The 25,783-nt window shown below is 41.2% G+C and overlaps 1 protein-coding gene across 1 annotated transcript in view; it reads right to left on the bottom strand.

The window, feature by feature from the left end:
- The window catches only part of LOC134884195 (trichohyalin-like), an 85,663-nt gene that overhangs the window by 7,153 nt on the left and 52,727 nt on the right, over window positions 1-25,783 (bottom strand). Inside the window, exons 15-24 of the mRNA XM_063912901.1 lie at window positions 24,129-24,230; window positions 23,649-23,725; window positions 23,182-23,326; window positions 21,318-21,555; window positions 15,461-15,545; window positions 12,922-13,033; window positions 3,641-3,750; window positions 3,084-3,158; window positions 2,005-2,098; window positions 1,879-1,919 (exon numbers count right to left, since the gene is read on the bottom strand). Of these exons, the coding sequence (XP_063768971.1) occupies window positions 1,879-1,919; window positions 2,005-2,098; window positions 3,084-3,158; window positions 3,641-3,750; window positions 12,922-13,033; window positions 15,461-15,545; window positions 21,318-21,555; window positions 23,182-23,326; window positions 23,649-23,725; window positions 24,129-24,230 (1,079 nt within the window). The remainder of the gene's footprint in view (window positions 1-1,878; window positions 1,920-2,004; window positions 2,099-3,083; window positions 3,159-3,640; window positions 3,751-12,921; window positions 13,034-15,460; window positions 15,546-21,317; window positions 21,556-23,181; window positions 23,327-23,648; window positions 23,726-24,128; window positions 24,231-25,783) is intronic.

Genomic DNA, 25,783 nt, shown 5'->3' with positions numbered 1-25,783 from the left:
GAGACATTTAAGCATTGTTAGGGCTGATGTCAGAGCTAATTCCTCCTCTTGTTATTAAAAACACAGAGGGACAACATAGAGGGAAAGGCAGGAAAGCCACAGGCAGGATTGGCAAAAAGAACAATGTTCTATTTAGCACATTGGAGAATGTATTTCAGAAACAACTTGACCTTCATCTCCAAGAACAATACTTCAGATAGTGCCTTGAGGTGGACAGCAGAAGGCCTACACATCACACGTTTGTATCTTCATGATTAAAAGCGCTTATTGTGAGTTGCTTTGGATAAGAGCCTCAGCTTTTTAAAAAGTCTAAGAAAATGGAAGAGATTTGCAACTTTTTAAGCTAGTATCTGTTTTATTCTCAAGCCTAAAGCTGTTCTTAGGGACTGTGAGAAACAGCATCTAGGTCTCCATGTTTGTGCCACAAACACAGAGAAATGATAATTAAGTTGACTACTTCTGACTTAGATTTACGTGGAAAATAATAATTAAAACAGCTGTTGCTTCAATCTTTTTAAGTACATCCTTGAATCCTTGGTAATGTTCTCTTATTTGTGTCTGACACAGCTTTGCTAACACCTCTAAAAGAGGTTGTTTTATCAATGTACGTTTCTCTGTTCTCCCACATCTTCCTCACCTCTCCGTGGGCTTTCCCTGCCATCCACAGAGTGAAGCGGTGACACTCCAGCTGCTGGGGAACAGCAGGCCGTTTGATCATAATACATTTCTTTAATAAAGGCATATCTAATGACAAAACCTTCACGCCGTGTTGATCGCTGCCAGTGATAGTGACAGAGGAGACACAGCGCAGATATCCCCTTTGCCACCAGTAATGAGATTTATCCAATGTATGGCTGCCATGCAAATATCATGACACATCTGTTGCTGTATGGATGTATGATTTTCATACATATGGCATTTGGGGTAGCTGCGTGTACGGGGTGGATGTGGGGGGGGGGCAATAATGAAATGAAATAAATGAGGAATCCTCATAATAAAGAAGAGAGAATGGATGGGGAGACAGTATGGGAGAGGCTTTCATTCACTGTTTTTATCTTGTCCCATGTTATTATATTCGCTCAATCAAAACCCCTCTTATGCATACGTCTATATGAACTGCCTCTCTCGCTCCACCCCCCCCCCCCCCCTCGCTCATTCGCAATTATGAAGGAAAGACAAAGAAAAGCGATTCATCTTTCTGTCGCGGCCCCTTAATGATATCATTAAAATGACTGACAGCTTTGAATAGCCCTGGAAAGCTACTCCAGTCAAAACAAATCTGATCCGTTTTGGAAACAGAGCCTGGTGGTTCTTGAAGGGAGGGGCTCAACATGATGTGAGGGTGGGGGGGGTGTTAATGAGCGAGACCTGAGAGGGTCACACTGGGAGTATGGGGAGTACTGGTGCCCCCCCACCCCACAAACACCCTCTCCCACCCTCCTTTCTCACCTCCATGTGACACCCAATCCCATCTGTGCCACATTCACTTTAATTACCTTAACGAACATAACAAGTATATCTCTTCTCTTCAGATGAATGATATTTGACAGCCATGGGGGTGGCAAAGCAGGAGAGGATGGGCTCTTGATTAGAGTGTAATCATTGTTAAAGGCCCAGCGTGAATAACATATTCAGATTCAGAGACACACCCACACACAAGCGCAGGGAATCACAGGTGGCTGGGCCCGCGGGGTGTTTCATTCACAACTTGGCACTCCTGCTGTTATTATCATCATCAGCTTTGTTCAGGCTAGATTGTGTGTGAAACATGGTGGGCTTTTTGTTGGATATGAATGCTAAGCTCTGATCAGCTGGTGAATGCACACAAATGTAACATGTTCACACACACACTGGCACACACACGCATGGGTGACTCACGTTCTCCCGTCTTGCCGGATGCCCTGGTCTCGGGTCCGGGCCTAGAAACAATTATGAAATGAAACCTGTTTGTGGTCGACACTCTTTATTTGTACTTCATAGCTTTCCCACTTTGCACCTGTTCACCTTGAAATGCTCCGTGTCTCTGTGCTTCTCCTCCGCCGCCTCTTTCAGTCCCTTTACCTCCGCCTTCAGCGTGTCATTAGCGCCCTGAAGATGTCTGACGAAAGCCGGGGAGATGCAGAGACAGAGTTAAACAGAGAAATAAACACCGGTGAAAAAACAACAACAGACACCTATTATCATCAAGGGACTCTTGTTAACATGGCAGACGATATTCTACCGAACAACAGAAATGGCGTCTGTGTTTCCAGAAGATGTTATCTCTCTCACACATTTCATGATCAATGACAATGGAACCAGATATTTCTGCAGCCATTTATCACGTGTGGCTATTTCAGTATTTAATATTTGTATTGTCAGTATCCAGAACTATTAAAAAACAAGCTGTTTGTCCGATCTTTATTGTACTACTTAATTTAATGCGAGGGGAAGTAGGAATATCCTATTTTGTTGATGTTATAACTTCACCTAGCCTGTGTTTCGAGGAGCCTGTTACCACCGCTACACAACAGCAATGTAAGAACACACACACACACACACACAGCACACACACACACACACACACACACACACACACACACACACACACACACACACACACACACACACACACACACACACACACACACACACACACACACACACACACACACACACACACACACACACACACACACACACACAGTGGAAGTTAAGAGAGAGAGGAAGCAGCAGTCACACAGAGGGTGGTGGTGCTGCTGGGCGGGGCAGAGGGAGGCATGGCACCGCGGGGGGGGGGGGGGGGGGGTGGGATGACAGGAGACGGCTAGACAGCTTTGATCTCCGGAAAGAGGAATATGTCACACCCCTGTCTGTGTGTGTGTGTGTGTGTGCGTGTGTGTGTGCGTGTGCATGTGTGTGTGTGTGTGTGAGTGTGTGTGTGTGAGTGTGTGTGTGTGTGTGTGTGTGAGTGAGTCATGATGACGCAGATATGCAGAATAACTGTCAGATGCGAGCATGTCAGACAGAGTCCACCTAAACATACTACACACAACAAGGTGGAGGTGAAGGTGGAGCATTATTCCCCTCATTGATAAACTCACGCTTTCTCTTCAGTGAGGATGAGCAGCAGCTTGTTTTGGGCCTTCATCTGAGCAGAGACGCTCTCGTTGGAAGCCCTAAAAGAAGTGAAGTTAAAACAGCCAGTATTACGGCCACTATCTCTGGCAGAAATATGAGTAGATTACATTCAACAGTTTTGTCACTGCACAGAATAAAAGTACCACGACAAAATGCAGTTAGCATCTAACCACAAGTGCAAGAGAAGCACTATGTATATGAATAAAATAAGTATATAAATCTGATATGTATTATAAAAAAGCTAAAGGATATACAGCTTAGGAAATATTAATGGGTATCAACAGGATTATAAACATTAAATTGAGGAGATATGAACAGTATTATATAAACACGTCTAGATGTTATAAATATGACACACTACAAACAAGTATTGACACTTATAATAATATGGAATTGGTAGGGGTACTATAACAAAAAAAAAGGAAACACACACATTATCAACGAGCCTACTGGAGCTTTTTCTATATACAAGTGTAATGAAAGAGAAATAACAAAACATTGAGTGAAAGTGTCGTCATACTTTTGTTCACTGATCCAGCGGTTGACATTAGTGAGGACCAGCTGGCTCTCATGGCGGAGGTTTTCATTGCTGGACCGCGTCTCCTCCAGCTTCACCTGCAGTGTGTGTCCCTGTAATACACAGGCAAGCATAATCCATCAGAATGTGAGACGTCACACAACAAAATGTACAGCAAGAAAAGTAAAACATATTTTCACAGATTTTATGACTTCTAAATCCCTCATCTATTCTGACTGGATTCATGACGGTGGAACTGGAAGACCAACATTCATACACAGTAGTTGTTGTATTACCTCATATGCATCCTACAGCTGAAGGAAACCTGCATGACATCATTGTACGTCTCATAGAAAGCTGTTCCTGCAACCTTTCTTTGTCTTTGCATGTTTAGGATTTCATAATTTATACAAATTAAGGCAATATTTTAGATGAATTAATCCACTGCCTTTAAAGAGTCTCTAAGGATCTACTGTCAGCAGCTTCAAAATATGACTTTCTCTCAAGGGAAGTATTAAAGTCTAACACTGGCTACTCTACACCCACACTCAAGGTGTGAAACAAATGATGGCGAATCAAATGGATAAGTGAGACTATTAGATGTGAGGGAGGGACAGGGTGAAAATACGTGTCAAAAATAGAGCGCATTAGCAACACAACAGAAGAATTAGCTAAAGGGAGAATGATGGGGGATGAAAGAGATGGCACTAGCAGACACAGGTATAGATAACAGGTAGAAGTTTAAAACAGGTGCAGAGGGAGGAGAGAGGGAGGACGGGGGAGAGCGGACTGAAGACGAGATTGCAGAAGGGAGTCGGTCGAGGGGTGAACACAGCGATGGGATGGCACCGGCCAAACTGCTGACTTCTCATTCTCTGCTTATCAGTCAGGACCTTTCCAGACCTCAACTCTCGGGACCCCGACACATTACCCTTATCGCCATGGAAACACCTTGATACACTGCACCATCTTCCCATGAAGACTTTGACGACCACACGAAAGTTTCCGATATGTGGGCCATCGTTTAGGTACCCAGAAAATGCCATATGATTAACCCAAAATGTCTGAAATATCAGCTGCTGTGTAAGCTGAATCATGTTCTGTGTGTGTGTGTGTGTGTGTGTGTGTGTGTGTGTGTGTGTGTGTGTGTGAATCCTATAGCTAAATTGTGGATGTTTATCTGGATAACACCACAGGGTTAAATAAAATAAATGTGGACTTCACTAAGTCTGGTTTGTTGATCTATCGATTGTTCTGAATCAACAAAACATCAATTTATAACACAACCTGCTTTGGGCCACACCAACTGTACAGAACTACGGCTTGTGCACCTCAAGGTCAGAGTGAAAACAACATATTTTGGATTATTTACAACTTTATCTATCCGCACCACACACCACCCTGAGCTACAGGGAGTCGGCACATAGTTGTAAAGTCATATTTGTAGCATGGTCTATGAGAGGAATTCATGCAACAACTGAAAGGTAACACAACTCGTGTTCTTTTGCAGCAAACAAATAAGCCATCATAAAAGAAATGGACACTCAAATTGCCAACTGAATAGGCTGCCTTAGATATGAAAGGAGGTCATGAAGAAGACACATATCTGATGACCTACATCGCACAACGTGACGAAGAACTACACTTTTAATAAGACTCAGGTTAAGGACCTTGCAACATGAAAAACTGGGGCAACTACGAAATTAAGTCGAGCCAATCATTCCATTCTGTGGAGCAAACTGGAACGAATAGGATAATAAATATTATTGGCCACCTGTGATTTCATTCCTGATGTTGCTGTGGATCAAACCCACACGCTAATACTACAATATTAATTATATACACACAAATATCAAACTGAACCACTCAAAAAGTGGCACACCTAAATGCATCTGAACACACACACACGCTCACATTGGCGGGGTGTGTGCTGTAATGACAGTAATTACCTTTGGTCTCACATTAACATCTCCCTCCTGACGGGCGGAGGGATGTAAATCGCGCCACAAGTCTGATGTTGTGATTAGGACTAAATTACGCACCATCACTCTGTTTCCACCGGTGTCAGGGGAGGCAGTGGACGGGTGTGTGAGGAAAAGGGGGAGAGTGTGAGGACATTTAGAGAAAAAGGGGACAAAGGAGGTGCGATTGCACGCGAGGGGGGAGGAGTAAAGTAGCACACCTGCTTAACATTTAGATTGGTTTTGTTGCACAAATATTTTAGCAGATGATGGGGGCTAAAAGGGGCAACGAAATGCATTTGGGACACACTTATAACCAAGTTGGGCGATACCACTGGTTCTGTCAGGGCTGTGCTGGGGACTAGTGCAGAGCTGGGGAAGGATTTCTGATCCGCTGCAATAGTATTTATCATTTTGATGGTTTATTCTATCAAAATGAAGCTCAGTCCAACCCACATTCACAATACATACAAGCTGTGGTTTGAAGTTCATTCTGATGTATAAGTTCAGAAAGAGATTGCACAAAGCGTACCTGCAGACAGAGAAGAAAGAAATTGTGGAGACTTAATGGATTTTCCATCTTTTATATTCTCTATGGAGCAGTGGACTAGTATCACATTGCACATTAGCTGTCCAGGACAAAAGTGCATTCTCACTAAAACAGACCGTGCTGTCCAAGGGATAGACATAACTCAAAGTTAACTTTTCTCTGTGAGGAATAGGAGGATGAGGATCTAATCAGAAGCAGACAGCCTGCTTGTTGCTACCATAACCATCAAACCACCAGAGCTGAATATGAGCCATTACTCTGTTCCACTCAGCTCATCAGAGCACATCCTCTCATCAAATTAATGAACACATTTATTGTTAAACACGTTTTTATAAAACATTCATTCATTCTGTCTAATTAAAAGACCCAACAGGCCTGACATCACTTAAATATGCATACTTATCACTCACAGGGTCTGAATTAAAGATCTACAGGCGTGTGTGTGTGTGTGTGTGTGTATGCGTGTGTGCGCGTGTGACAGTAGGAGAGAATGTGGTTTCCTGAGCAGGTCTTCTCACTCTAGGCTTAATGGTGATAATCATGGCGTGACCCAACATTAAGACCGTGTGTGCGTGTGTTTGTGTGTGTCCCACTCTCCCTAATGGTGACGATGATGACATGTTCTCCATTAGACTAGTCAGTGGGCCACAGCAGATCTAGCATATTAATGATGCTGATGATGGCTTCTTTAATTACCCTCGTCTGCTGCCGCATGGCCTCGCTCCTCTCCCCGAGTCCTTTCATCACACACTCTCCTACGCATGCTGCTGGGTTGTTTATCAGTGGCGGACATTATTCAAGTCCCCTATCTCTGCATCTAGCCTGCATGAGCAGAACTACATTACCAGGCTCGGTAAAGGTTCCTCAGACACTTCCCAGCTAGATGAAGGTCCCGCATCTTACGAGGAATCCTTTTAATAAATCAGAGAAAATCCGCTTTCCATGAGCACACTGAAATGTGTCTATAAGACTGAAAGGTGAGGAACTTCTACGCATAGAGCTCTTACACAGATCAGCAATTTTCGTTACCTTGCCTTTGGTCACACAGTTCCTGTATGAATCATAATACTGCCAATGTTACAATGCATTTTATTTAGGAGAAGCTCTGTGTCACACTTCTATCATGTGTTATATTCTGGTTAAAGCACTGTAATTATGAACTGAGCTTTAACTTTAATAATACAAAGCTATAAGAAGACTCATTGTACATTTGAAACACTATAGAATTGGGGATAAGCTTTAACTCATTTTTGTAAGGGATGTTTTATATAAGAATCCATGTGAAATGGTCAAAGTAAGGAACCCAATGTTTTTGGTACTGTATTAAATTCAGTTATCATGTCATGTATCATGTCTACTCTATCTCTAATGAGTTCTTAGGTGTTAAAGTGGGATGTAAATAATGTTTTGCTGCTTTAAAACTGTAATATCTGTTGGGAAACTCTGGAAAATAAAGTTAAACATGAGTCCGGGATGTGAGACATTCCCATTTAGAGGACTGTGGCATGTTTTAGTGACCGGCCTTAGCTGACAGCAGCAACACAAAAGGAACCAATTTAGTTTTTTAATATTGCTGTATTTTTTTGTGATGAGCTGATGCAGTAAGACAAAACAACTGCCAGCCCTGTTATTATTTAAACACTTACAAAGTAAAATAATCTGTAGTGGCAGGTTGCATTTATTTATAAAACGTAACATTAAATTGTAGGAAACGATTTTTTGCATAAACATAATTTAGGAAGCCTCCAGTTGGTGTTGAAGTACATTAGAATCAGAAACAGAAACCTACTTGGCAATAAACCTTTTACTGATTCTGATTAAGGGACCAAAACTCAACGACATGTTGTACGACATGATTATCTACTTAAAAAAATTCTCACAAGAAAGCAACAGAACGTTGCTTCAAATGAAAAAGGAAGGCACTTTACTAGGTTTTCCATTCCTCCATAATATCAAATCATATCAATGATGTTCACTAGCCTTTATTGTTTGGCTCAGAGACTGAGATCAAGTTTGAATAGGCCAGTGTTACGGAGCTTTTCTGGAGTGTTTGAAGAGGATTTTTGAAAGAGTAAAACTTGTCACATAGATGAGATGATGAAAGGTTAGCCTTGAATAATTACAATTACTACAATGCTTTCGTTTAGTTAACGAGTTGTTAGATGAGTGTCTAGCGTGGTGTGAAAAGACTGAATTTCACTTATAACTTTCCATGACCAAAGTAACACAAAACACGCAGGTATACATGTACAAAAGCAACACTTTGAAGTTGAACTTTGAACAATTGATATGTTTTAGCCTTGGTTTCTTTCTGAAACTCCCATGATAAATACAGGCTTTGAGCGCCTGAAGAACAGAGCGTTCCACTAATCCAACATTTTATATTTAAAATACATCAATAAAACTTAGCTAAAGGAGACCTAAGAACAAAAGAGAAACAACCTTTGAATACCGATAGAACTCATTTAGTTTTGCTTTCTTCCTCTTCTTTCTTTTGCTAACTTTGAAGCATCATGTCTTAAATGCACCTAATGAACTTTTCCAAACAGCAACTTTGAAGTTTCATCCGCATCCATTCACGGAGAAAACAGACCAACGGCTTCTTTAGGTGAAGAAGGACAACTTGACAGCCTTCAGATGAATTACACAAGCATAGCTTAATGAACTGTGTGTGACGGGACACAAGGACACGCATGCACGCACACACATCGAACCAATACGAAGGCCATTCCATGGTTAAACAGTCAGACAATTGAACCACTTCTCTTTATTCATCAACTAAAGAAATGAGCTTCATTTGTCCGTCCTTATCTCCATCATCAGACCTTTGTGTGTGTGTGTGTGTGTGTGTGTGTGTGTGTGTGTGTGTGTGTGTGTGCTTGCGTGTGTCTTAACCCTCTGAGACCCACGGGAGCGTATACGCTCCCAAATATCACGTCGTCTTCAGAGCGTCATAACTTCTCAGCAGTTTGAGACATGCCGACAACCTGATTGAATGCCTTCACAGCCAATCGGAGTGTCTGTTTCAGCAGCCACATTCTCCACTGGGAAATGTGTGCTGTGAGACACAACACTCACACCATGAATACCCCATTCTGGTTCAAAGCATGGCAGGTGCCCCTGTGTGCGACTGTGGACAGGAAGTGCCATGATCTACATCCTGTTTAGACATAACAATTAGCAGGAGAAACATTCCTGGCACAAAGAACACTGTTCATGAGAATGGTCCTGAACAGAAGAAGTTAGAAGCTTCTGGCACAATCCCAACAAATGTGGGCAACTTTCTGTGTTGAGTGTTTTTTTTTTTTCAATATTATAGTTAGCAGCTCTGTTTTTATGAAATAAGTTAAAAATTCAAGAAGCGTTTTTAGATTTGCCCTATTATAGTGTATAGAAGTCTTTAATGAGTGACACTTAACATTACCTGAGGTTCTGCTGATTTCTGGGATGTGTAAAACTTGATTATACTTTAAAAAATGATGATTCACAAGGCAAAAAACTGAAATATACAAAATCGGAATGTGGGTCTCAGAGGTGTGATCTAGTGCAGGTCATTTGAAGCTAATCAGGCTAGGTCTTGGGGTTGCTATCAGGTATAGCGTGTGAGATGAATCAACAGATAGTAGCGCTCTTCCTAGTATATCCAATAAAATACACACTCATGTTGGTAAAAGTCAGCCACATTTCAAATAAAATCAGACCCTTATAGTGTTTGATTAGATGATGGCAACATTCAGAAGCTAAGTCGTAGCTGTAGTGGTGAATGACATGTAGAAAATGTCATTTGACTCCCATGTCAAACTGCTGTGAAGATTAAAACGTGGAGCTATTGTGATTTACTACGCTTCCATTCTGAAGGATAATTAAAGAGTTTGTGTCTGGAGGCACGCTGTTGACTCAAAAGGATTAAAAGCTACTGCTAATTGTATTTCTATAGGAGGACTTCAATAGTAGCAAAAGTTTGAGGAGTACAAATTCTCATAAACTTTAGCTGAAAACTATTCTGCAAATTCTCATTAAGGCTGTTTGAAATCTTTTGCTCTATGCTTAAGAAGTCGAGGTAAACACCCTAATGACTGTGATTGTGTGTGTGTGTGTGTATGTGTGTGTGGCAGAGAGAAAGAAAAGGGGGTGGAAAGGAGAGAGGGAGAGTCTGATCAGTCACAAAAACATGCCTCATGTTTACCACAACTCGTATTTGAACTGGACTCATGCAGAGGGACATGATCGAGAAAAAAGTGTGTGTGTGTGTGTGTGTGTGTGTGTGTGTGTGTGTGTGTGTATGTGTGTGTGTGTGTGTGTGTTTGTGCATGCTGAAAGGCAACACACGCAAGCAAGGAAGAAAGGAGTGGCAGATAACATGCAAATACCTTTCTTCATATCAGAAGGGAAACTTAAAATGAACATGCATAAACAGACCCGGAAAAAACAGGATGTAACACACACACACACACACACACACACACACACACACACACACACACACACTGTGTATACAAAGACATGCACACAGAGAAACACAGAGCTATCTGAGGTTCAGCTACTGTGCACCGAGGCAATTTGTAATATAGATTTCCCTCTATAGGCCACTGTAGTGTACCATTTACCATTTCAAACCCTTTGATTTTTTTCACCGGCAGATAATTCATCTTCTGCTGCTCAATAACACAGATTGGGACCTAATGAAGGAGTCGTAGTCAGAATGGCCATCACACTGATGTTTAAACACTGTTTGGAGTCAAATGCATGGAGAAGCTCGTCTGTTGTTGACATGATGGAAGACGGAGAGAAGGCAAAGAGGGGAAATGTTGGATGCTGTGCAGGAGTGCGTGAGCCGTGCGGTGAAAACATGCAGACGCGTTGACTAACCGTAGGAATGAAATCCTTGTTTTTGGTGATTAATAACAGTTATGGAATGGATTTTACAGCTTTATAAAATATGTATGTATAAACAGTGCATACAAAGTAGAGGTGGAAGAAGTACTCAGATACTTTAGTTATAGTACAATTAGAAATACTATGGTCTAACAGTAATCCATTACAAGTAAAAGTACTGAATTCCAGCTTTTACCCAAGTAGAAGTACAGAAGTATTGTCCACAAAATGTTCATAAGTTTCAAAAGTAAAATGACTTGTTATGAATTCTTTGATGATATTGTCCTGTTTTTAAAAATTACAATGTTGTGATTTGTTAGTGTTAAGCCAATTTCATTTATTTGTTGAAATACCAGGTTGATAACTACGTCGAATACCGCGTTATATTATTTTAGGATATCATGCAGTTTTATATTTAATAAGCTACTATGAGGGTAAGTAAATGTAGTTTCACCCTGAAACGTAGTGTGTTAGGAGTACAAATTAGCAGGAAATGGAGGTAAAAATAAGTCAACAATAAAAATAAATACTGATCATCATCAAGGAATAATTTGACATTTGGGGGAGTAAGCTTTTTCCTATTCATGAAGAAAGTGATATCAGAATATGGAGAACATTATGGTCTGCTAGATATAATGATGCAGTCGGTCTGCTTACTCTGTAGTCAAGTCTTCCTCGACAATCATACAATATATGTTTTGTGCGTTGTGATATATATAAAAGAAATGTTTAACCACATGAACAGTGTAACCAGCCTCATCTCAGCCAAAGGAAACTGTTAGTCTGTAAAGAAAAGAGACAGAGTTGAACTTTATGTTCAAACACAGGTAGTCTTCTTCATGCAAGACTTTACACACCTGTGAAATGTGCTGCCATACCTTTAATCCATAGAATGTATGTTTAATCAGAAATAATACAATACAGAAAAGACGGCCAGTAAAGGCAGAGATGAAAGGCTTTTCTCTTCACTGGCCTGGCTACTGACTGACCAATCAGCTGGCCTAAGTCAGAGTCTCACTGGCCTTGGGCTATCACTATTGTCAAACCCTGGTGCACGAAAGTTAAGAGAAAAAAGCAGAGCCACGCTATGTGGGCTGCATTATTCACAAGGACAGAGTGAAAAAAAGAGTACGGTGAAGAACAGCAAGAGAAAGAGACGGAGAGAGAGGAAGACATGTGAGAAAGAAGGAGTGAGCGACAGAGGAAGAACTTTAAGAATAATTTGAACAAAATGCAAAATCAGGATCCGAGAGAGCACTGTGCACGGCAGCTAAAGAAGGAATTCAAAGTTTGTAGAATCTAAATGAACATCAGTTCCCTGTCCTGGCTTTACCCTTAATTATCCATTCTGCCTTTGTACGGCGGCGGCTCAGCTCTGACAACCGCTCTCCCCTGAGACACCCCCCCTCCTCCGCTCCCAGCCAGAACATTAGGGAATATGAGGGAATATTACACCCAGGAATTAACGCTCCAAATCACCTTGCCAGGTTTAGGTCCCGCATACACCCCTCCTTCTCTTGGACAAGATAATCCGGGCTCTAGCACCGGATATATGCCACTAATCATCAAAAAGGTAAGGGCGGGGGTGTAGGGAGAGAGAACAGGAGGAGAGGAGAGGAAGACCTTGGAGGGCATGGGAGGAGAGGAAACCTTAACAAAAGTGTGTTTGTGTTGATTCAGTACAGTAGAACTGGCTGGCTTATTTTCACCCCAAGTATAAAAAGGGCAGCTGCAGAAACCAGTGCAGTAACTGGCAGAAGGATTATATTTACATGATATTAAGTGGTACAACTGGGAACCCTTTCTGTGATTACTGACAGGATCTCAATGGTTCAATTTAAACTTTGCAAAGATAATTTAAAAACGATGTCACTCAGGTGTGGTGTGTATTTATTTACCTGTTCCTTTGCTTCCTGCCTCTCTTGCTCTGCCTCCAGTTTGTGATCGACAGCATGCTGAAGATTCCTCCTGAGCTCCACCAGCTCCGTCTCCAGACTCACAGCCATAGACCTGCACACACATGCCGAAAAATTTAGCTTAAAACTAAATAAATAGAGCATTTATTTTCTCACCAGGTTCCACGTAATGGTATTAGGATAGCAAAAATATAAATGCATCTTGCTTAATAAACTGAACCAACATATTAACAAAGACATATATTTTAATTAAATTGATCAATTAAAATATATAAAGTGTACAATATAACTCATTCAAATGTGCCCTAAAAGTAGGTTCATTAATAATTGATTGTCACCAAAATAAATTCATTTTTTAAGTAAAATATACTTTCACTTTTATTTATAACAAAAAGCAAACCCTAAAATCTTGGATTTAAAAATATACGTTTTGCTTTTTTAAAATCCAGATATATAGGAGTGTTTAACTTAGGCCCAGAAAGTGTGTGTGTGTGTGTGTGTGTGTGTATGTGTGTGTGTGTGTGTGTGTGTGTGTGTGTGTGTGTGTGTGTGGCAGCCGAGCTAAGGGAATGTGAAGGGGATCAATATGAGGGGGTCTATTCCTGCCACGCAACTGTGCGTCTGTGTGTATGTGAGTCAGTTAGTGTCTGCAAGTGTGTGTGTGTGTGTGTGTGTGTGTGTGTGTGTGTGTGTGTGTGTGTACATGTGTGCGAGCCAGTTTGTGTGTGTGCCAGCTGCCCTGGCTACAGCGAGATCAATACGACAAATGATTACCATTTCCACAAACCTCCCTCCACAGCCCCGCTCCGGCCGCTCAGCGAGCCTCAACACCCCCGCCAACCTTCACACACACATAAACACACGCACCAAAACAACCCGCCCCCACTCTTGACCCACACCTCTAAGAGCAAATATAAAAGCCTACAAGTTTATTAATAGTAAAAAAGATTTGGGGCTGGTAGAAGGAAAAGTTTTGAGACAGTTGATACTCTATAGATTTTACAGTTAGAGCAAGAATGACTGTGCAGGGAGAGAGCACAAAGTCAGCGTTTAATTTAGCTTTTATTGGAATTGGTGTTAAATTGACACATAATAAAACACCAAAACATGAACAATATCTGCTAGTCTCCTCCTATACATCATTTATTTATTTTTTCAGTTGAGGGATTCAGCTTTTTTTTAAGGGAGCAACTATTATGATTTTATTATTGATTTACCTACCGATTGTTCCCTCTGTTAATCAACTGGTCTATTATGTATGTGTCCAAAATGTGCCAATTATCCATCATTTAAAAAGCTTTAGGGGGTCAGTTTACTTTCAAAATAATTTAACAAATAATTTCAGCTCATAAATGTATTTGAAAGCTTAAATATCTTTATTGGAAAGTGGACAAAGGCTTTTCTCAAATAAACATCCTGTATTCATCATAAAATGATACGAGGAAGTCAATTTTACCAGCTGTGAGGGATACCCAGCAAACCTATTTCAATATATTGTCTTTTTAAATGATTAACAAAAGAATATATGAACAACTTCTAGAGTTGACTCTCCGTCTGCGTCTCAACACACGGGATTATAATGTTGGAGCACTGAAGTTAAACTGATAGAAACAGAGTAACTCAGGGGTAGTAAAAGCTGAAGCAGAGCGGCCAAAACAAAAAGGAAAGAGAATGCGTGATGGATTGGTCCGTGGAGAGAACACATGATAGGATGAACAGCGAGGGAGAGAGAAAGGGAAGAAAGAGAGGAGGCATCCTGTGGAGAAAGGAGGGGATTTCCCACAGCACAGATGGAAGCCATTAGTATGGTGTTGTTGCTTAAAAACCTTTCATGTCTTTGCACTTATTAGATAATACCGGGTTAACGATAAACAGCATGATTCTGCAAATGGATATATAATATGCAGAAAACAGCAATTGTTGTCCCATTCATCACCTAACATTGGGAATAAAACGCAATCATTCAGAAAGTAACCTATAAAGTCTCTGTGCGGAGTTCAAAAAATGTTCCACAAAAACTCCCAAAGACGGCGACCGTTGCAGTGAGGTCATGTCGGAGCCAAAGCCACAACCACAACTATGCACACGCAAACAGACACACACAAACACACAGTCTACTGGGTGATACATGCGTGCTGATGTCATCACCGCAGCTCTGGTAACACACAGGGGTCAACCAAGGGTCCCGCCTCTGAACTCTGAACCCCACGACCTAACATCTGCTTACCTACCGTGTCCCATCGATACACATTTTGTTGAACTAAATCAGGAACAGATCATTTTAGTTTAGCTTTGGGATGTCTAAATCCTTGGGAATTATAATGTATGACGGAACAGAAAGTTGTTGACTCTCTTAAACAATGTTTAGAGCTGAGGGCAGTTCTGTTCAACACATGTACAGCCTACTGTGCAACGCACTTATAAAAGACTAAATGTTTTTGATTACTGTGCTTACACAGGGGACGATGGGAAATGGGATAACAGAGGAAGCTCCCTCTCTCCCCCTCTTTTCCCTTCTTACCTTATTTTCCCCTCTGCTAGCTTTCCCTCATTCAGGCACCCCTCCATCCGCCTCGCCTCCTCTGTACGGGCTGCCAACTCCTCCTCTGAGCAGGAGAGAGAGAGGACGGACAGAAAAGTGTGAGATAAAGAGCAACAGTTCACATCAGCGACTGATATTCTGCATTCATTAGAGAGTAAGTCTCGTTTAAATGGCCACAGGATACATTTGCATTTGAGATCTAAAGTCAGATAGCACAGGAGGTTGTTTTTATTGTATGCAAAGAAAGAAATATGTAACATGAGGATAGATAGTACTTGACATGCTCCAGCACACCAAGGTTATTTATTCTCGTCAGCATGAGAGGGAATATGTGAGCCTTCAAAGCCAAACGAACTCCGCCACAGAGTCACTAAATGCTTTTCAGAGGCAGAAAGTGTTGCACTGCTTGCTTTTAGACAAGGCAGCAGCCCTTTTGTTGGTAGACAAAAGGAGCACTCCCTGACTCGGTCAATAGATGGCACTCTTTACCTTGAGCATGCCACTGGAGCTCCCACTCCTGACTGCGTCCCTTCAATCACATTCCCTTTTCAGCCTTCTCCTCCGTCTACATGCAATAAAACCCCATTGTCCTACACTTAGTAGTTTAGCGCATTGAGCAGATGCATAATAAACTGACAGTCCGGCTCCTTGCTCAGGTTTGCTTTTGCAGGCCCTTCTCAGTTTGAATTTAAAATCTTGGATTTCCTCTTTTTTTTTGTTCTCCTTGCTGTTTTGTGAGTCAATGTTTCTTCATCGCTCTTAAAACCTTTTCACTAAATTCAGTATTCATTGAATATAACATAAACTGTCAGCCATCGGTGGCCAAGGCTAGTGAATATTGAGGAGGTGTGTGTGTTGAATATGTAGAGGTGTGCGTGTTGAATATTTACAGGACGGACCTTGACTTTGTGGGTGAGTCTGTGTGTTTGAGTGTGTGAAATAGAGAAATGTTAAGTGTATTTCTGTAATGCTTTTAGCGCCGCACCCTGTGATGGTGGGATAGAAAGAATAGGGGGGAAGCTAAAAACCAATACCAGAGAGGAGGAAACAGAGAAAATAAAATCTACATTTAATAAAACTATGATTAATTTATGGTTGTGCAGCATCCAAACTGTTTAAAATAAAGCCCTCAGAAAATTGAAACTGGAATTGCTAAATATTTAACGATGCACAGACACTTTCATTGTGTGTGTGTGTGTGTGTGTGTGTGTGTGTGTGTGTGTGTGTGTGTGTGTGTGTGTGTGTGTGTGTGTGTGTGCGCCTTGGCATTTCCCTGAATCTCAAGGTGAAAGTTTGTTATGAATCTCAATAATCAATAAAAGGAGAGATGTGGAAACTTGAGGTAGGGATCAAATTCGCATTCAAGGCATTAGTTTTGAGGTGACCTCAGTGACACTTCCCGCCAGGGGAGGCCACAGAGAGAGCAATTAGCTGCAAAGACTGACCGTTTACACAAACGCTCCTATTTACACCCAAACACACACAACAGGCAGAGATACACACACACACACACACACGTAAAATTAAGTGAAAAGACAAACCGCTTCCCTTATAAAGAAATCTAGAGATATGAAAACAAACAGAAGTAGAAAGCAGCTCACAGACCAATAGATAAGATGTGAGGTATATTTAGCTTATTTTGATGATAACGTACTGCCAACATTTTCCACATTAAACGAGGATCCGCTGAGGATTTCTCAACAATCAATTCTCCTCAATAGCTCGAGATAGCCCATACTGTGAGTCCCGGGGTCTCTCTACGTCTGGCTTTAGAGTTAAGTTATGACATTAGTCCACAATCGAAGATCTTGGGTCTTTTACTTTCTTGACCTTTTTATTCTGGCTTCACAACTTAAGGTCTGACATTAGTTCTTAATCTAACTGTCTCTCGATCGCTCAATGCCTTCATACGCGCTTCAAAGGCCGTCATACAGCGTTGGTTTATAATCACAGATCTGCGGTCAGATTACCCCGCTCTCATGGCTAACCTTTAACATGAGAGGGACGAAAACCCGGCTCACCCTGAATCAGTGGTTGGGCCCTGCCCGGCCCTCATAAAAGCTTCATAAGGCTTCATAGGGGCTTCCTTTGGCTTTGTTGGGGGATTCGTAGCGGGCTAAGGTGCTCCCGGGAGACATCCCAAACCATCCCAAGACTCTCCCGCTCTCTTTCTGAAGTTTCACGGGCTTGCAACACTGCTGTTGGGTATAAGCCAAAAGGTGCAGCCGCACACCGTCATGCACTCAAATACACCACGAGAAGAAGAAGAAAAACACTCACAAAGACAAAGAGTAACACACAAGTAGAATCTGAAACTCACACACACATGCACCCCAACACACTCCCCTCTTGCTCTCTCCTCTCCGCTTTATTTACAATCCTCTGGCAGCGGTACAAGGGCCCGGGGCTATAACACACGGCACCTAATGCTCAAACTGCCAGGTAATCTCATGTCTGACATCCCCCTTTGATAGAAACTGATCAATAGACTCTTGTAAAGGAGTCATTTTCTCTGATGTTTCTACCAACCACTTCTCTCCATCGCTATCTCTCTCCCCTTCTCTCCCTTTCTCTTTCCCCCCCCTCTTCTCTTTTATTAGCCATACATTTATAATTCATATTACAGCGGGGCTGAGTTTGCTCTGAGACAAAGGGGGGCTTCTTTGTGTAATAAAGAACAATGGTGGTGAAATGACGGGGAGAAATGCCAGTGTTTGCTGCTGGTTCCGGTGAACAACAGTTTTGGGGATCGATAGAGTGTGAAATGGGATTATAGCTAGTAATAGAGGTGAATTGGAGGAGAGAGGCCTGTGCACGTGTGCGTCCGGGGATCCAGCAGCACACACACACATGCATGCACGCATACACACACACACATGCACGGTAATGATTTCATCATCTTTAGGCAGATGCACATCAGCAGCACAGAGGGGTGGTAATATCGCATTTCTGTTTTTGTGGGAGTGTGGAAATATGGATATTGTGTTTTTGTTTATGCTGTTATTTCATTTGTTGTCAAGGAGCGTCACATTTATATCACATTACGGCCAACCTAACAACGCATCTTATTTAAGATGCAAGATGACACCATGAGTCATATTTGAATATTTTAAACATCCATCGCCGCTTGAATTTCACAGGTAGGCGCTAAAGAAAACAATTTAGCAGCCATTTAGAATACACCGCATTCAGTTTCATGTGATCTGATAGGGTACGCAACCTCAGTTATAAAACCTTTCTATTTGTTACCTCTGCAGAGTCTTGGTCTTTAAGAATGATGCCACGAATCAGTTTTTATTTCAGCTCAAATTAACCATATATACTGTAAATGTTACACCGTCTGCATCAATACATTCACACTGGCTTCTCTTGCTCCATGTGTAGGTTAGAAAGTGTGACTACGTTTAAGTAAAAGAATATCTACTCCAGAAAGAGTGACATTGAATTTGACACATACAGTCATATGCCACTTTTAAGGACTTTTTTTTCCTCTCCTTTTTAATCACCCTCTTCTTCTTCCCCGTCTCTCCTGCCACAGTCTGATTGAATCCAGCTGCCTTCAGCCGCTTCAATCATCCACATGACACTCCTCCTCCTATCCTCTGTTTCTTTCCTCCTTTGACATTCCCTCCATCCGGCCACAGAGACCTTTTAATATAATATCCATCATTTTCCCAGCTACAGTCGTGTTTACGCCCAGTTTACTGTAGCATTCATGCAACATGTCAGCCGTTTCCCAGCGGCAAACAACTTTACAAGTGAAAATGCACTGATGGAGACCGTAAAAAACGTCAATTTGGTAATCATTTCAGCAGTAAAATATTATACTCTGTAATTTTACTGTCTTACGAAAGAAGAGGGACAAATAATTGGATTTCCATTATAACGGGACATAAAATACAAACAAAGTAAAATGTGGTTTTGATGGAAATTCACTTGCTTTTTATCTCATTATTTGTACTGTATAACTCTTGGTTTTTGCCCATAAATCTGCATTCTAACCTGTTTATTTTCACACTCTTCCAACCCAGATCTACTGTTATCAGGCAACAAAAAGAATCATCACCACTCAAGCTGCCTTTTTCACAATACAAATAAAGAACTTGAACTTCATGTTAATAAAAAGGCCTTTTGTTCACAACAGTAATTTCTCAAGCTGACTCCTCACCCAGCCCATTCAGGCTGCAGCTATACCCAGGTAAACAATGCCCCCTTAGTCATAATAATGCATCTTTATTCTTCTTAAGTCATTACAATGGGCTTTACATTGCTGGATTGTATTTGCTGGAGGTAAAAGCTGAATAATATGTGGTTTTGTGTGGAGTTGAGGGTTTTTGATCACAGACAAAGGCCGAGCCACACAGCGTTGTCCTTCTGTCTCTATCTTGTTAATGAGCAGTGTTCAGCGAGCAAGCCCGCCACTGTCTGCCACAGAGAGAGACCTCAGATTCATCTCTCTGCGGACAATAGGTGAATGTGTGTGTGTTTGTACCTCCGAGAGCCAGTGTGTATGTGCTAATTAAAGCAGTGGGAGTTGGGAGAAATGGTGCTGTGTGTGTGCGTATGCGTTGTGTTTGCCTGGCGTGACCGTGGATGTGTACGTTAATTCTTAATGAGACATTTCTGTGCCCAGTGAGACCCAGCCATCACCATTCCTACACTGACACACTACTACAAAGGCCACCATCGCACACACACATAAACCAGATCATTACCATACTGCTCAAGCAGTGTGCCATTAAATCATACCTCTATCTGGTGTGTGTGTGTGTGTGTGTGTGTGTGTGTGTGTGTGTGTGTGTGTGTGTGTGTGTGTGTGTGTGTGTGTGTGTGTGTGTCTGAGATAACATTGGGTGCAGACAGTCAGGAATTTAATCCCCACACTGCTGCACCACTACTGGCTAATTTGGGCTAACTGATTGAGCTAACAGCAGTGGAGCTGGTTCAAAACAAAAGGCAGGGTCCAATTTATAGCCCCCCCCTCCCCCAGCATCATATATACATCAGAGGGGCAACATTGTAAAACAAAAACAACTATGTAAGTAAAATAAAAAACAGGAAACTAGAAGCTGCGCTGACCACCAGTCGAATTTGGGTTAATTCAAAAACATATTATTTGTTAAAAATAAAACTACGTCTATACATTATATTATATATTACATTATAAACATACTTATGATGCATTACAATCAGCACTCGAATAAAGCATATTTTAAAGCAATGTATTATGACTGATAAGGTCAAGTTTAATGAAAATGTACCACAATGTGTAGTAGTGTGTCACTGCACGATAGCTGCCCACTGCTCCTAGTACTAGGATGGGTTAAATGCAGAGGACTAATTTCACTGTGTGTGCTCTGCTGTGTGCATGCATGTGACAAATAAAGAGGGTTTCATCCTCCGATTCTATCTAATAGGCAAACATTGAACAGTAAAGCGGCTAATAATAAGGTGGTAATGTGTTGAGTATAATATAATAGCTTCCTTACTTAGTTATTTTATTACATATTGCATTAATACATTATTGAAATGTATTACAACTATTTTAATACACTACGATCCTTGCAAAAAATATACAGTAGGTGTTAAGGGCAACTTCAAAGTATTTCAAAGTAAAAAGTTATTAGAAGTGCTTATGTGCTAATATTTCTGTTAAAGAGCATTCTGATTATTAATGATGGGTTTAAAGTATTGTTTTAGAGTGCTATAAGTACATTCTAATGACTTATACGTCTTTTAGGGTCACATCTCTCTACATCCATCTACACAGAGAGTATGTTGTTGCCTTTAAAAGTGATTTCTTGTTGGATAAACAGATCTGTTGCCTGATTGCTACCTGTCACTCGCAGCTTGTTGCGTAGCTCCTCCATCTCTCGGTTCATCTGTCTGACACAAGCGCTCAGACTCAGTTTCTCTCTGATGGCGTTCCTCCTCTTCTCCTCCTCCTTCAGTAACTCCTCCTGAAGTTTCTGCGCCTCCCCTCTCTGTACCTCCACCTCGCTGCCCCTGCTCGCTGCCTCTCGTCTGGTCTCCTTCAGCTCCTCCTCCGACTGTCTGAGAAGTGCCACATGTACCTGCAGCATGAGTAAAGGGCCAAGAGGAGTAGTGAATAAGTGACTGAGTTTATATACACACACTCAAGCAGCTTTTGTGGCCCTGTTCAGATCAAGCATCTTGCTGGATTTTGTCTAGGAGGACTTTCACACTTGACATAAAAGGAGTTGAAAATGTGTATTGAGTGGCGACTTATTGCTTGATTTTCCTTCCATACGTACATGTTCTCCATGGGCAACCTTGACTGAAACTTCAAAATAAAAAAGTACAGATTCACCTTTTCATACAGCTAGAGAAGGTGGTGGACATTTGGTAGCAGAGGCATGCTTTAAAAAACTATGAGAGCCATTAAGCATTGGCAAATCAATTGTGTTAGGAAGAGTCGTGTTGTAGTAAACTTTGAGCAAGTCATTCACAAGAGCCTTTCATAGACTTCTGTTCACCACACACTGTACGGTATGAAGACGTGCTCCTAAGTTTGAACACACATATATAAGAAAGCTACTTGTAACTAGTTGCATGTAATGGTAGTGTTTTTTGGGTTATATGTGAACATATCTCTGTTAAAAAGCTTATATCTGTTTATTTAAGTCAAATCACTGTTGTGAGGCTTACACTGACTGCTTTAAATGGGCATTTTCTGCTTTATTACCCGGTTTAAAACCTTTGGTACTAAAGTAATTACATGTACAAGTTACAACACTTCTTTGAAATTAAAGTAGTAACTTAATTAAAAACAAGTTATCTTGTTATTTATAATATATCACATTTAAAAAGTTACCTTCCCAACACAGCCTTTATATGTCCTCACACGACACACTCATTGTGATATTCCTCAGCTATTAGGGCTGGAGAAATGGCAAAAGAAGAGTGTGTGTGTGTGTGTGTGTGTGTGTGTGTGTGTGTGTGTGTGTGTGTGTGTGTGTGTGTGTGTGTGTGAGAGAGAGAAAATTAATGCGTGTGTGTGATTTTGTAAGCACAACATGTCTATCACATGTATGTGCCAGAGGACGCACAATTAATGTGTAAAATCAAATGTTCTCACTTGCACCTACGCATCAAGATCACACACACACACACACACACACACACACACACACACACACACACACACACACACACACACACACACACACACACACACACACACACACACACACACACACACACACACACACACACACACACACACACACACACACACACACACACACACACACACACACACACACACACACACACACACACACACACACACACACAGTGATGTGACGATGACTGCCAGCAATGTTGGCACTCTGCCAGGCTACAGTCACCACTTTGAGTAATTTGAATATTTAGTGTCCCATTGAGCTCTTAATTGGAGTCAATTTCACCAGCCTTGGCACGTTTGGTGCTTTAATTAATGGCGAAGCAATTTGTTTCTGCCAGGCTATCACGGGACAATCACATGAGTGGTGGGTGTGTGGAGCCGGTGGAGGTTGGTTGAGTACTTCCTCTTTGGGAACTTAAAATTGAATCTCCAGCTCCTGAGATGCCAACCATTTAAAACTGTAGATACGGATTCTTAACTCAAAAGTAGAGGAAAAAAAGGTCAGCATAACATCAGGCTAAATACGAGGACATATCAGACACTACTAGAATACCTTTTGGGTGTCAGCCAGCTCAAGCTCTACGCGTGTCACTTCCTTTTTCAGATGAATCGCTTCCTGTTCCAGCTGGCTGCGTTCGCTCATGTGTGTATGGTGGGACGAGAGAAGACTTTTCTTCAGACACACTTTTTCCAGGGCTCTTTGGGGAGAAGAGCAGAGAATGGGTGCCTTGTAAGGAATGCAAAGCAGCAGTGAAAGAGCAAAATGTCTGCAATAAGAACAAATTAAACCACATAACAGATTAGCTAAATTAAAAGAAAATGATTTGACTAGATTATGTTAAATTGTCCATGTGACATATAGTGTGCTACTGTGCGCCATTTGGCAAGCAGACTGTTAAGAGAATGAGAGAGGGGAGGGGGGAGGTGGGGGAGGCAGATGGGAAGGGCATGAGAGGAGAGACAAGGACAGGAAGGGAGATCAGCAGAGGAGAATGAGAGTTTTATAGACTCAGTTATTACTGTCTCTCCAGCTCTGACTTCATCTGAAGAATAGCCTTTTCACACCGCGCACGGCTCTCAACCTGCTCCGTGCAGCGCTGTAATACACACACACACACACACACACACACACACACACACACACACACACACACACACACACACACACACACACACACACACACACACACACACACACACACACACACACACACACACACACACACACACACACACACACACACACACACACACACACACACACACACACACACACACACACACACACACACACACACACACACACACACACACACACACACACACACACACACACACTTGCTCATGTAAATCTGAAACTCACTTGATGTTAAGCTCTGTATTCAGATGTATCTACATGAGACAAAGGGCATTTCATCTCTAACCACTATAACTGGATGTGTTATTATGGTTACAAATATGCACATCTGTAACTGTGTTCAGTAAAATGAATGACCTCACCTGCTGTAGCTGCTGCTGGTGTTCAAGCTGGTGGAGGTACTCCTCGTCCGTATGAGAATGACTCTGTTTATGAAGCTCTAGGTCACACTCCAACACCAGTTTCTAAAGAACGAGAGAAATTAGAACAATAACAGTCCAAACAAGCCACAAGCTAAAAAGTTAAATAGCTAAATATATGAAACAATAAAAACGGATGGCTTACAGGGAAATTATTAGAAAACTGTTACTTATTAACAGCTTATAAATATAAGAACATATGTGATTAAAAATAGTTGCATTTCGGTAGGATTTATTTATAATTTAGATCCCCATGAGATTCGTCATTTCAATAGCACCATTAAAGTAAAAAACAGACCAAATTTACCCAAAGAACTGTAAGTAAAATGCAATAATAGAAAAATGCTGGCCTATAATATAAACAATAACTCAATTAATGCAATTTCATATCAACAAAATAATAATACCAATAGTAAAAGCAATCGAAAAGATTCCGAAACAGCAATAACTCGGTAGATTTAGTCAATCAAACACTCCAAATGTAATCACCAAAAGGCAAACAGAAGCTAATTTGAAAAAGAAACAAAGGTGACTCCTAAAAGTCACAAAAGAGTGCATTTGTAATGAACTGCATTTCAACAGATTATATGCATTTTGGTTCACTAATAAACAACAATGACACTGATGTGCCTCTAAGGAAACACATCATTATGTATAACACTCATTTGTGAATTGATTTGTTGCATGGCAGAGCACAGAGACACATGGCCTTGATGTTCCCAACGCAGCTGACAAACTCGTACACAGCAAGCATAACATTAACAAGTGGTTCTGGAGTGAGAATCTACAATAAGAAACAGCAGCTTAAGATCTTAGCAACGTTCTCTTTTATCACAAATGAATATCTCCTCGGGGGAAAAAGAACCTGTATCTCATTGTGTTTTCTGAATGTATCACTAAACTCAATCTTAGTCTATTAACTGCTGTCCTTTATATATAAGCACTTTATGTAGCTAATTCAAAAGTAGACATCTTAATAGGAAAGCAGAGAAATTCCACTTTCCTATAGTATTCATCCTGACGCTATAGTGACATATCCGCTGGACGGAATACAAATGGACTAGAACAGAGATGGCATTAAGATATACATTCTAAGTCCTTTTCCATTTGTGCTCCAACATAAAAAGCCATAAATTGAAAATTGATTTCATACCTTTTTTATTTTTCTCAATAAAACACTTTGTTGTAAACAGGGACCGGTGATTTTAGGGTTAGCTGAGCCCAAAGCGGCGCGAGGTAGCGAATTAGCAGGATGTGAAGCTCCATAAGAACTCTAACCTCTTGATAGGCGCCTCACAATCAAAGTCATTAGCCAGTGTAATAAAGGGCCGGAGATACAGCCATTCTTCAACAGCCTAACTCTTTTATAACCAACAGATTAAAGTTGATTGGATTAAAATGACATTCTGCCCGTCTGACCTTGGCGGCAGCAGTTAAGTTCATCCAAATTAAATTTCTCCGTAATAAAGATGATTCATTTGTTGCCTGACGTAGTAAATATAAAACAGAAAGAAAAGGGAGAAAAGATTAAGTGACACACGTCAGTGCACACGTGCAACAAACGCACACACGTGGGTGCAATGACACATGCACACAAA

Source organism: Eleginops maclovinus, chromosome 21, assembly GCF_036324505.1.
Source record: "Eleginops maclovinus isolate JMC-PN-2008 ecotype Puerto Natales chromosome 21, JC_Emac_rtc_rv5, whole genome shotgun sequence".
NCBI classification, from domain to species: domain Eukaryota; kingdom Metazoa; phylum Chordata; class Actinopteri; order Perciformes; family Eleginopidae; genus Eleginops; species Eleginops maclovinus.
This window is presented reverse-complemented; position numbering and strand designations above follow the sequence as displayed.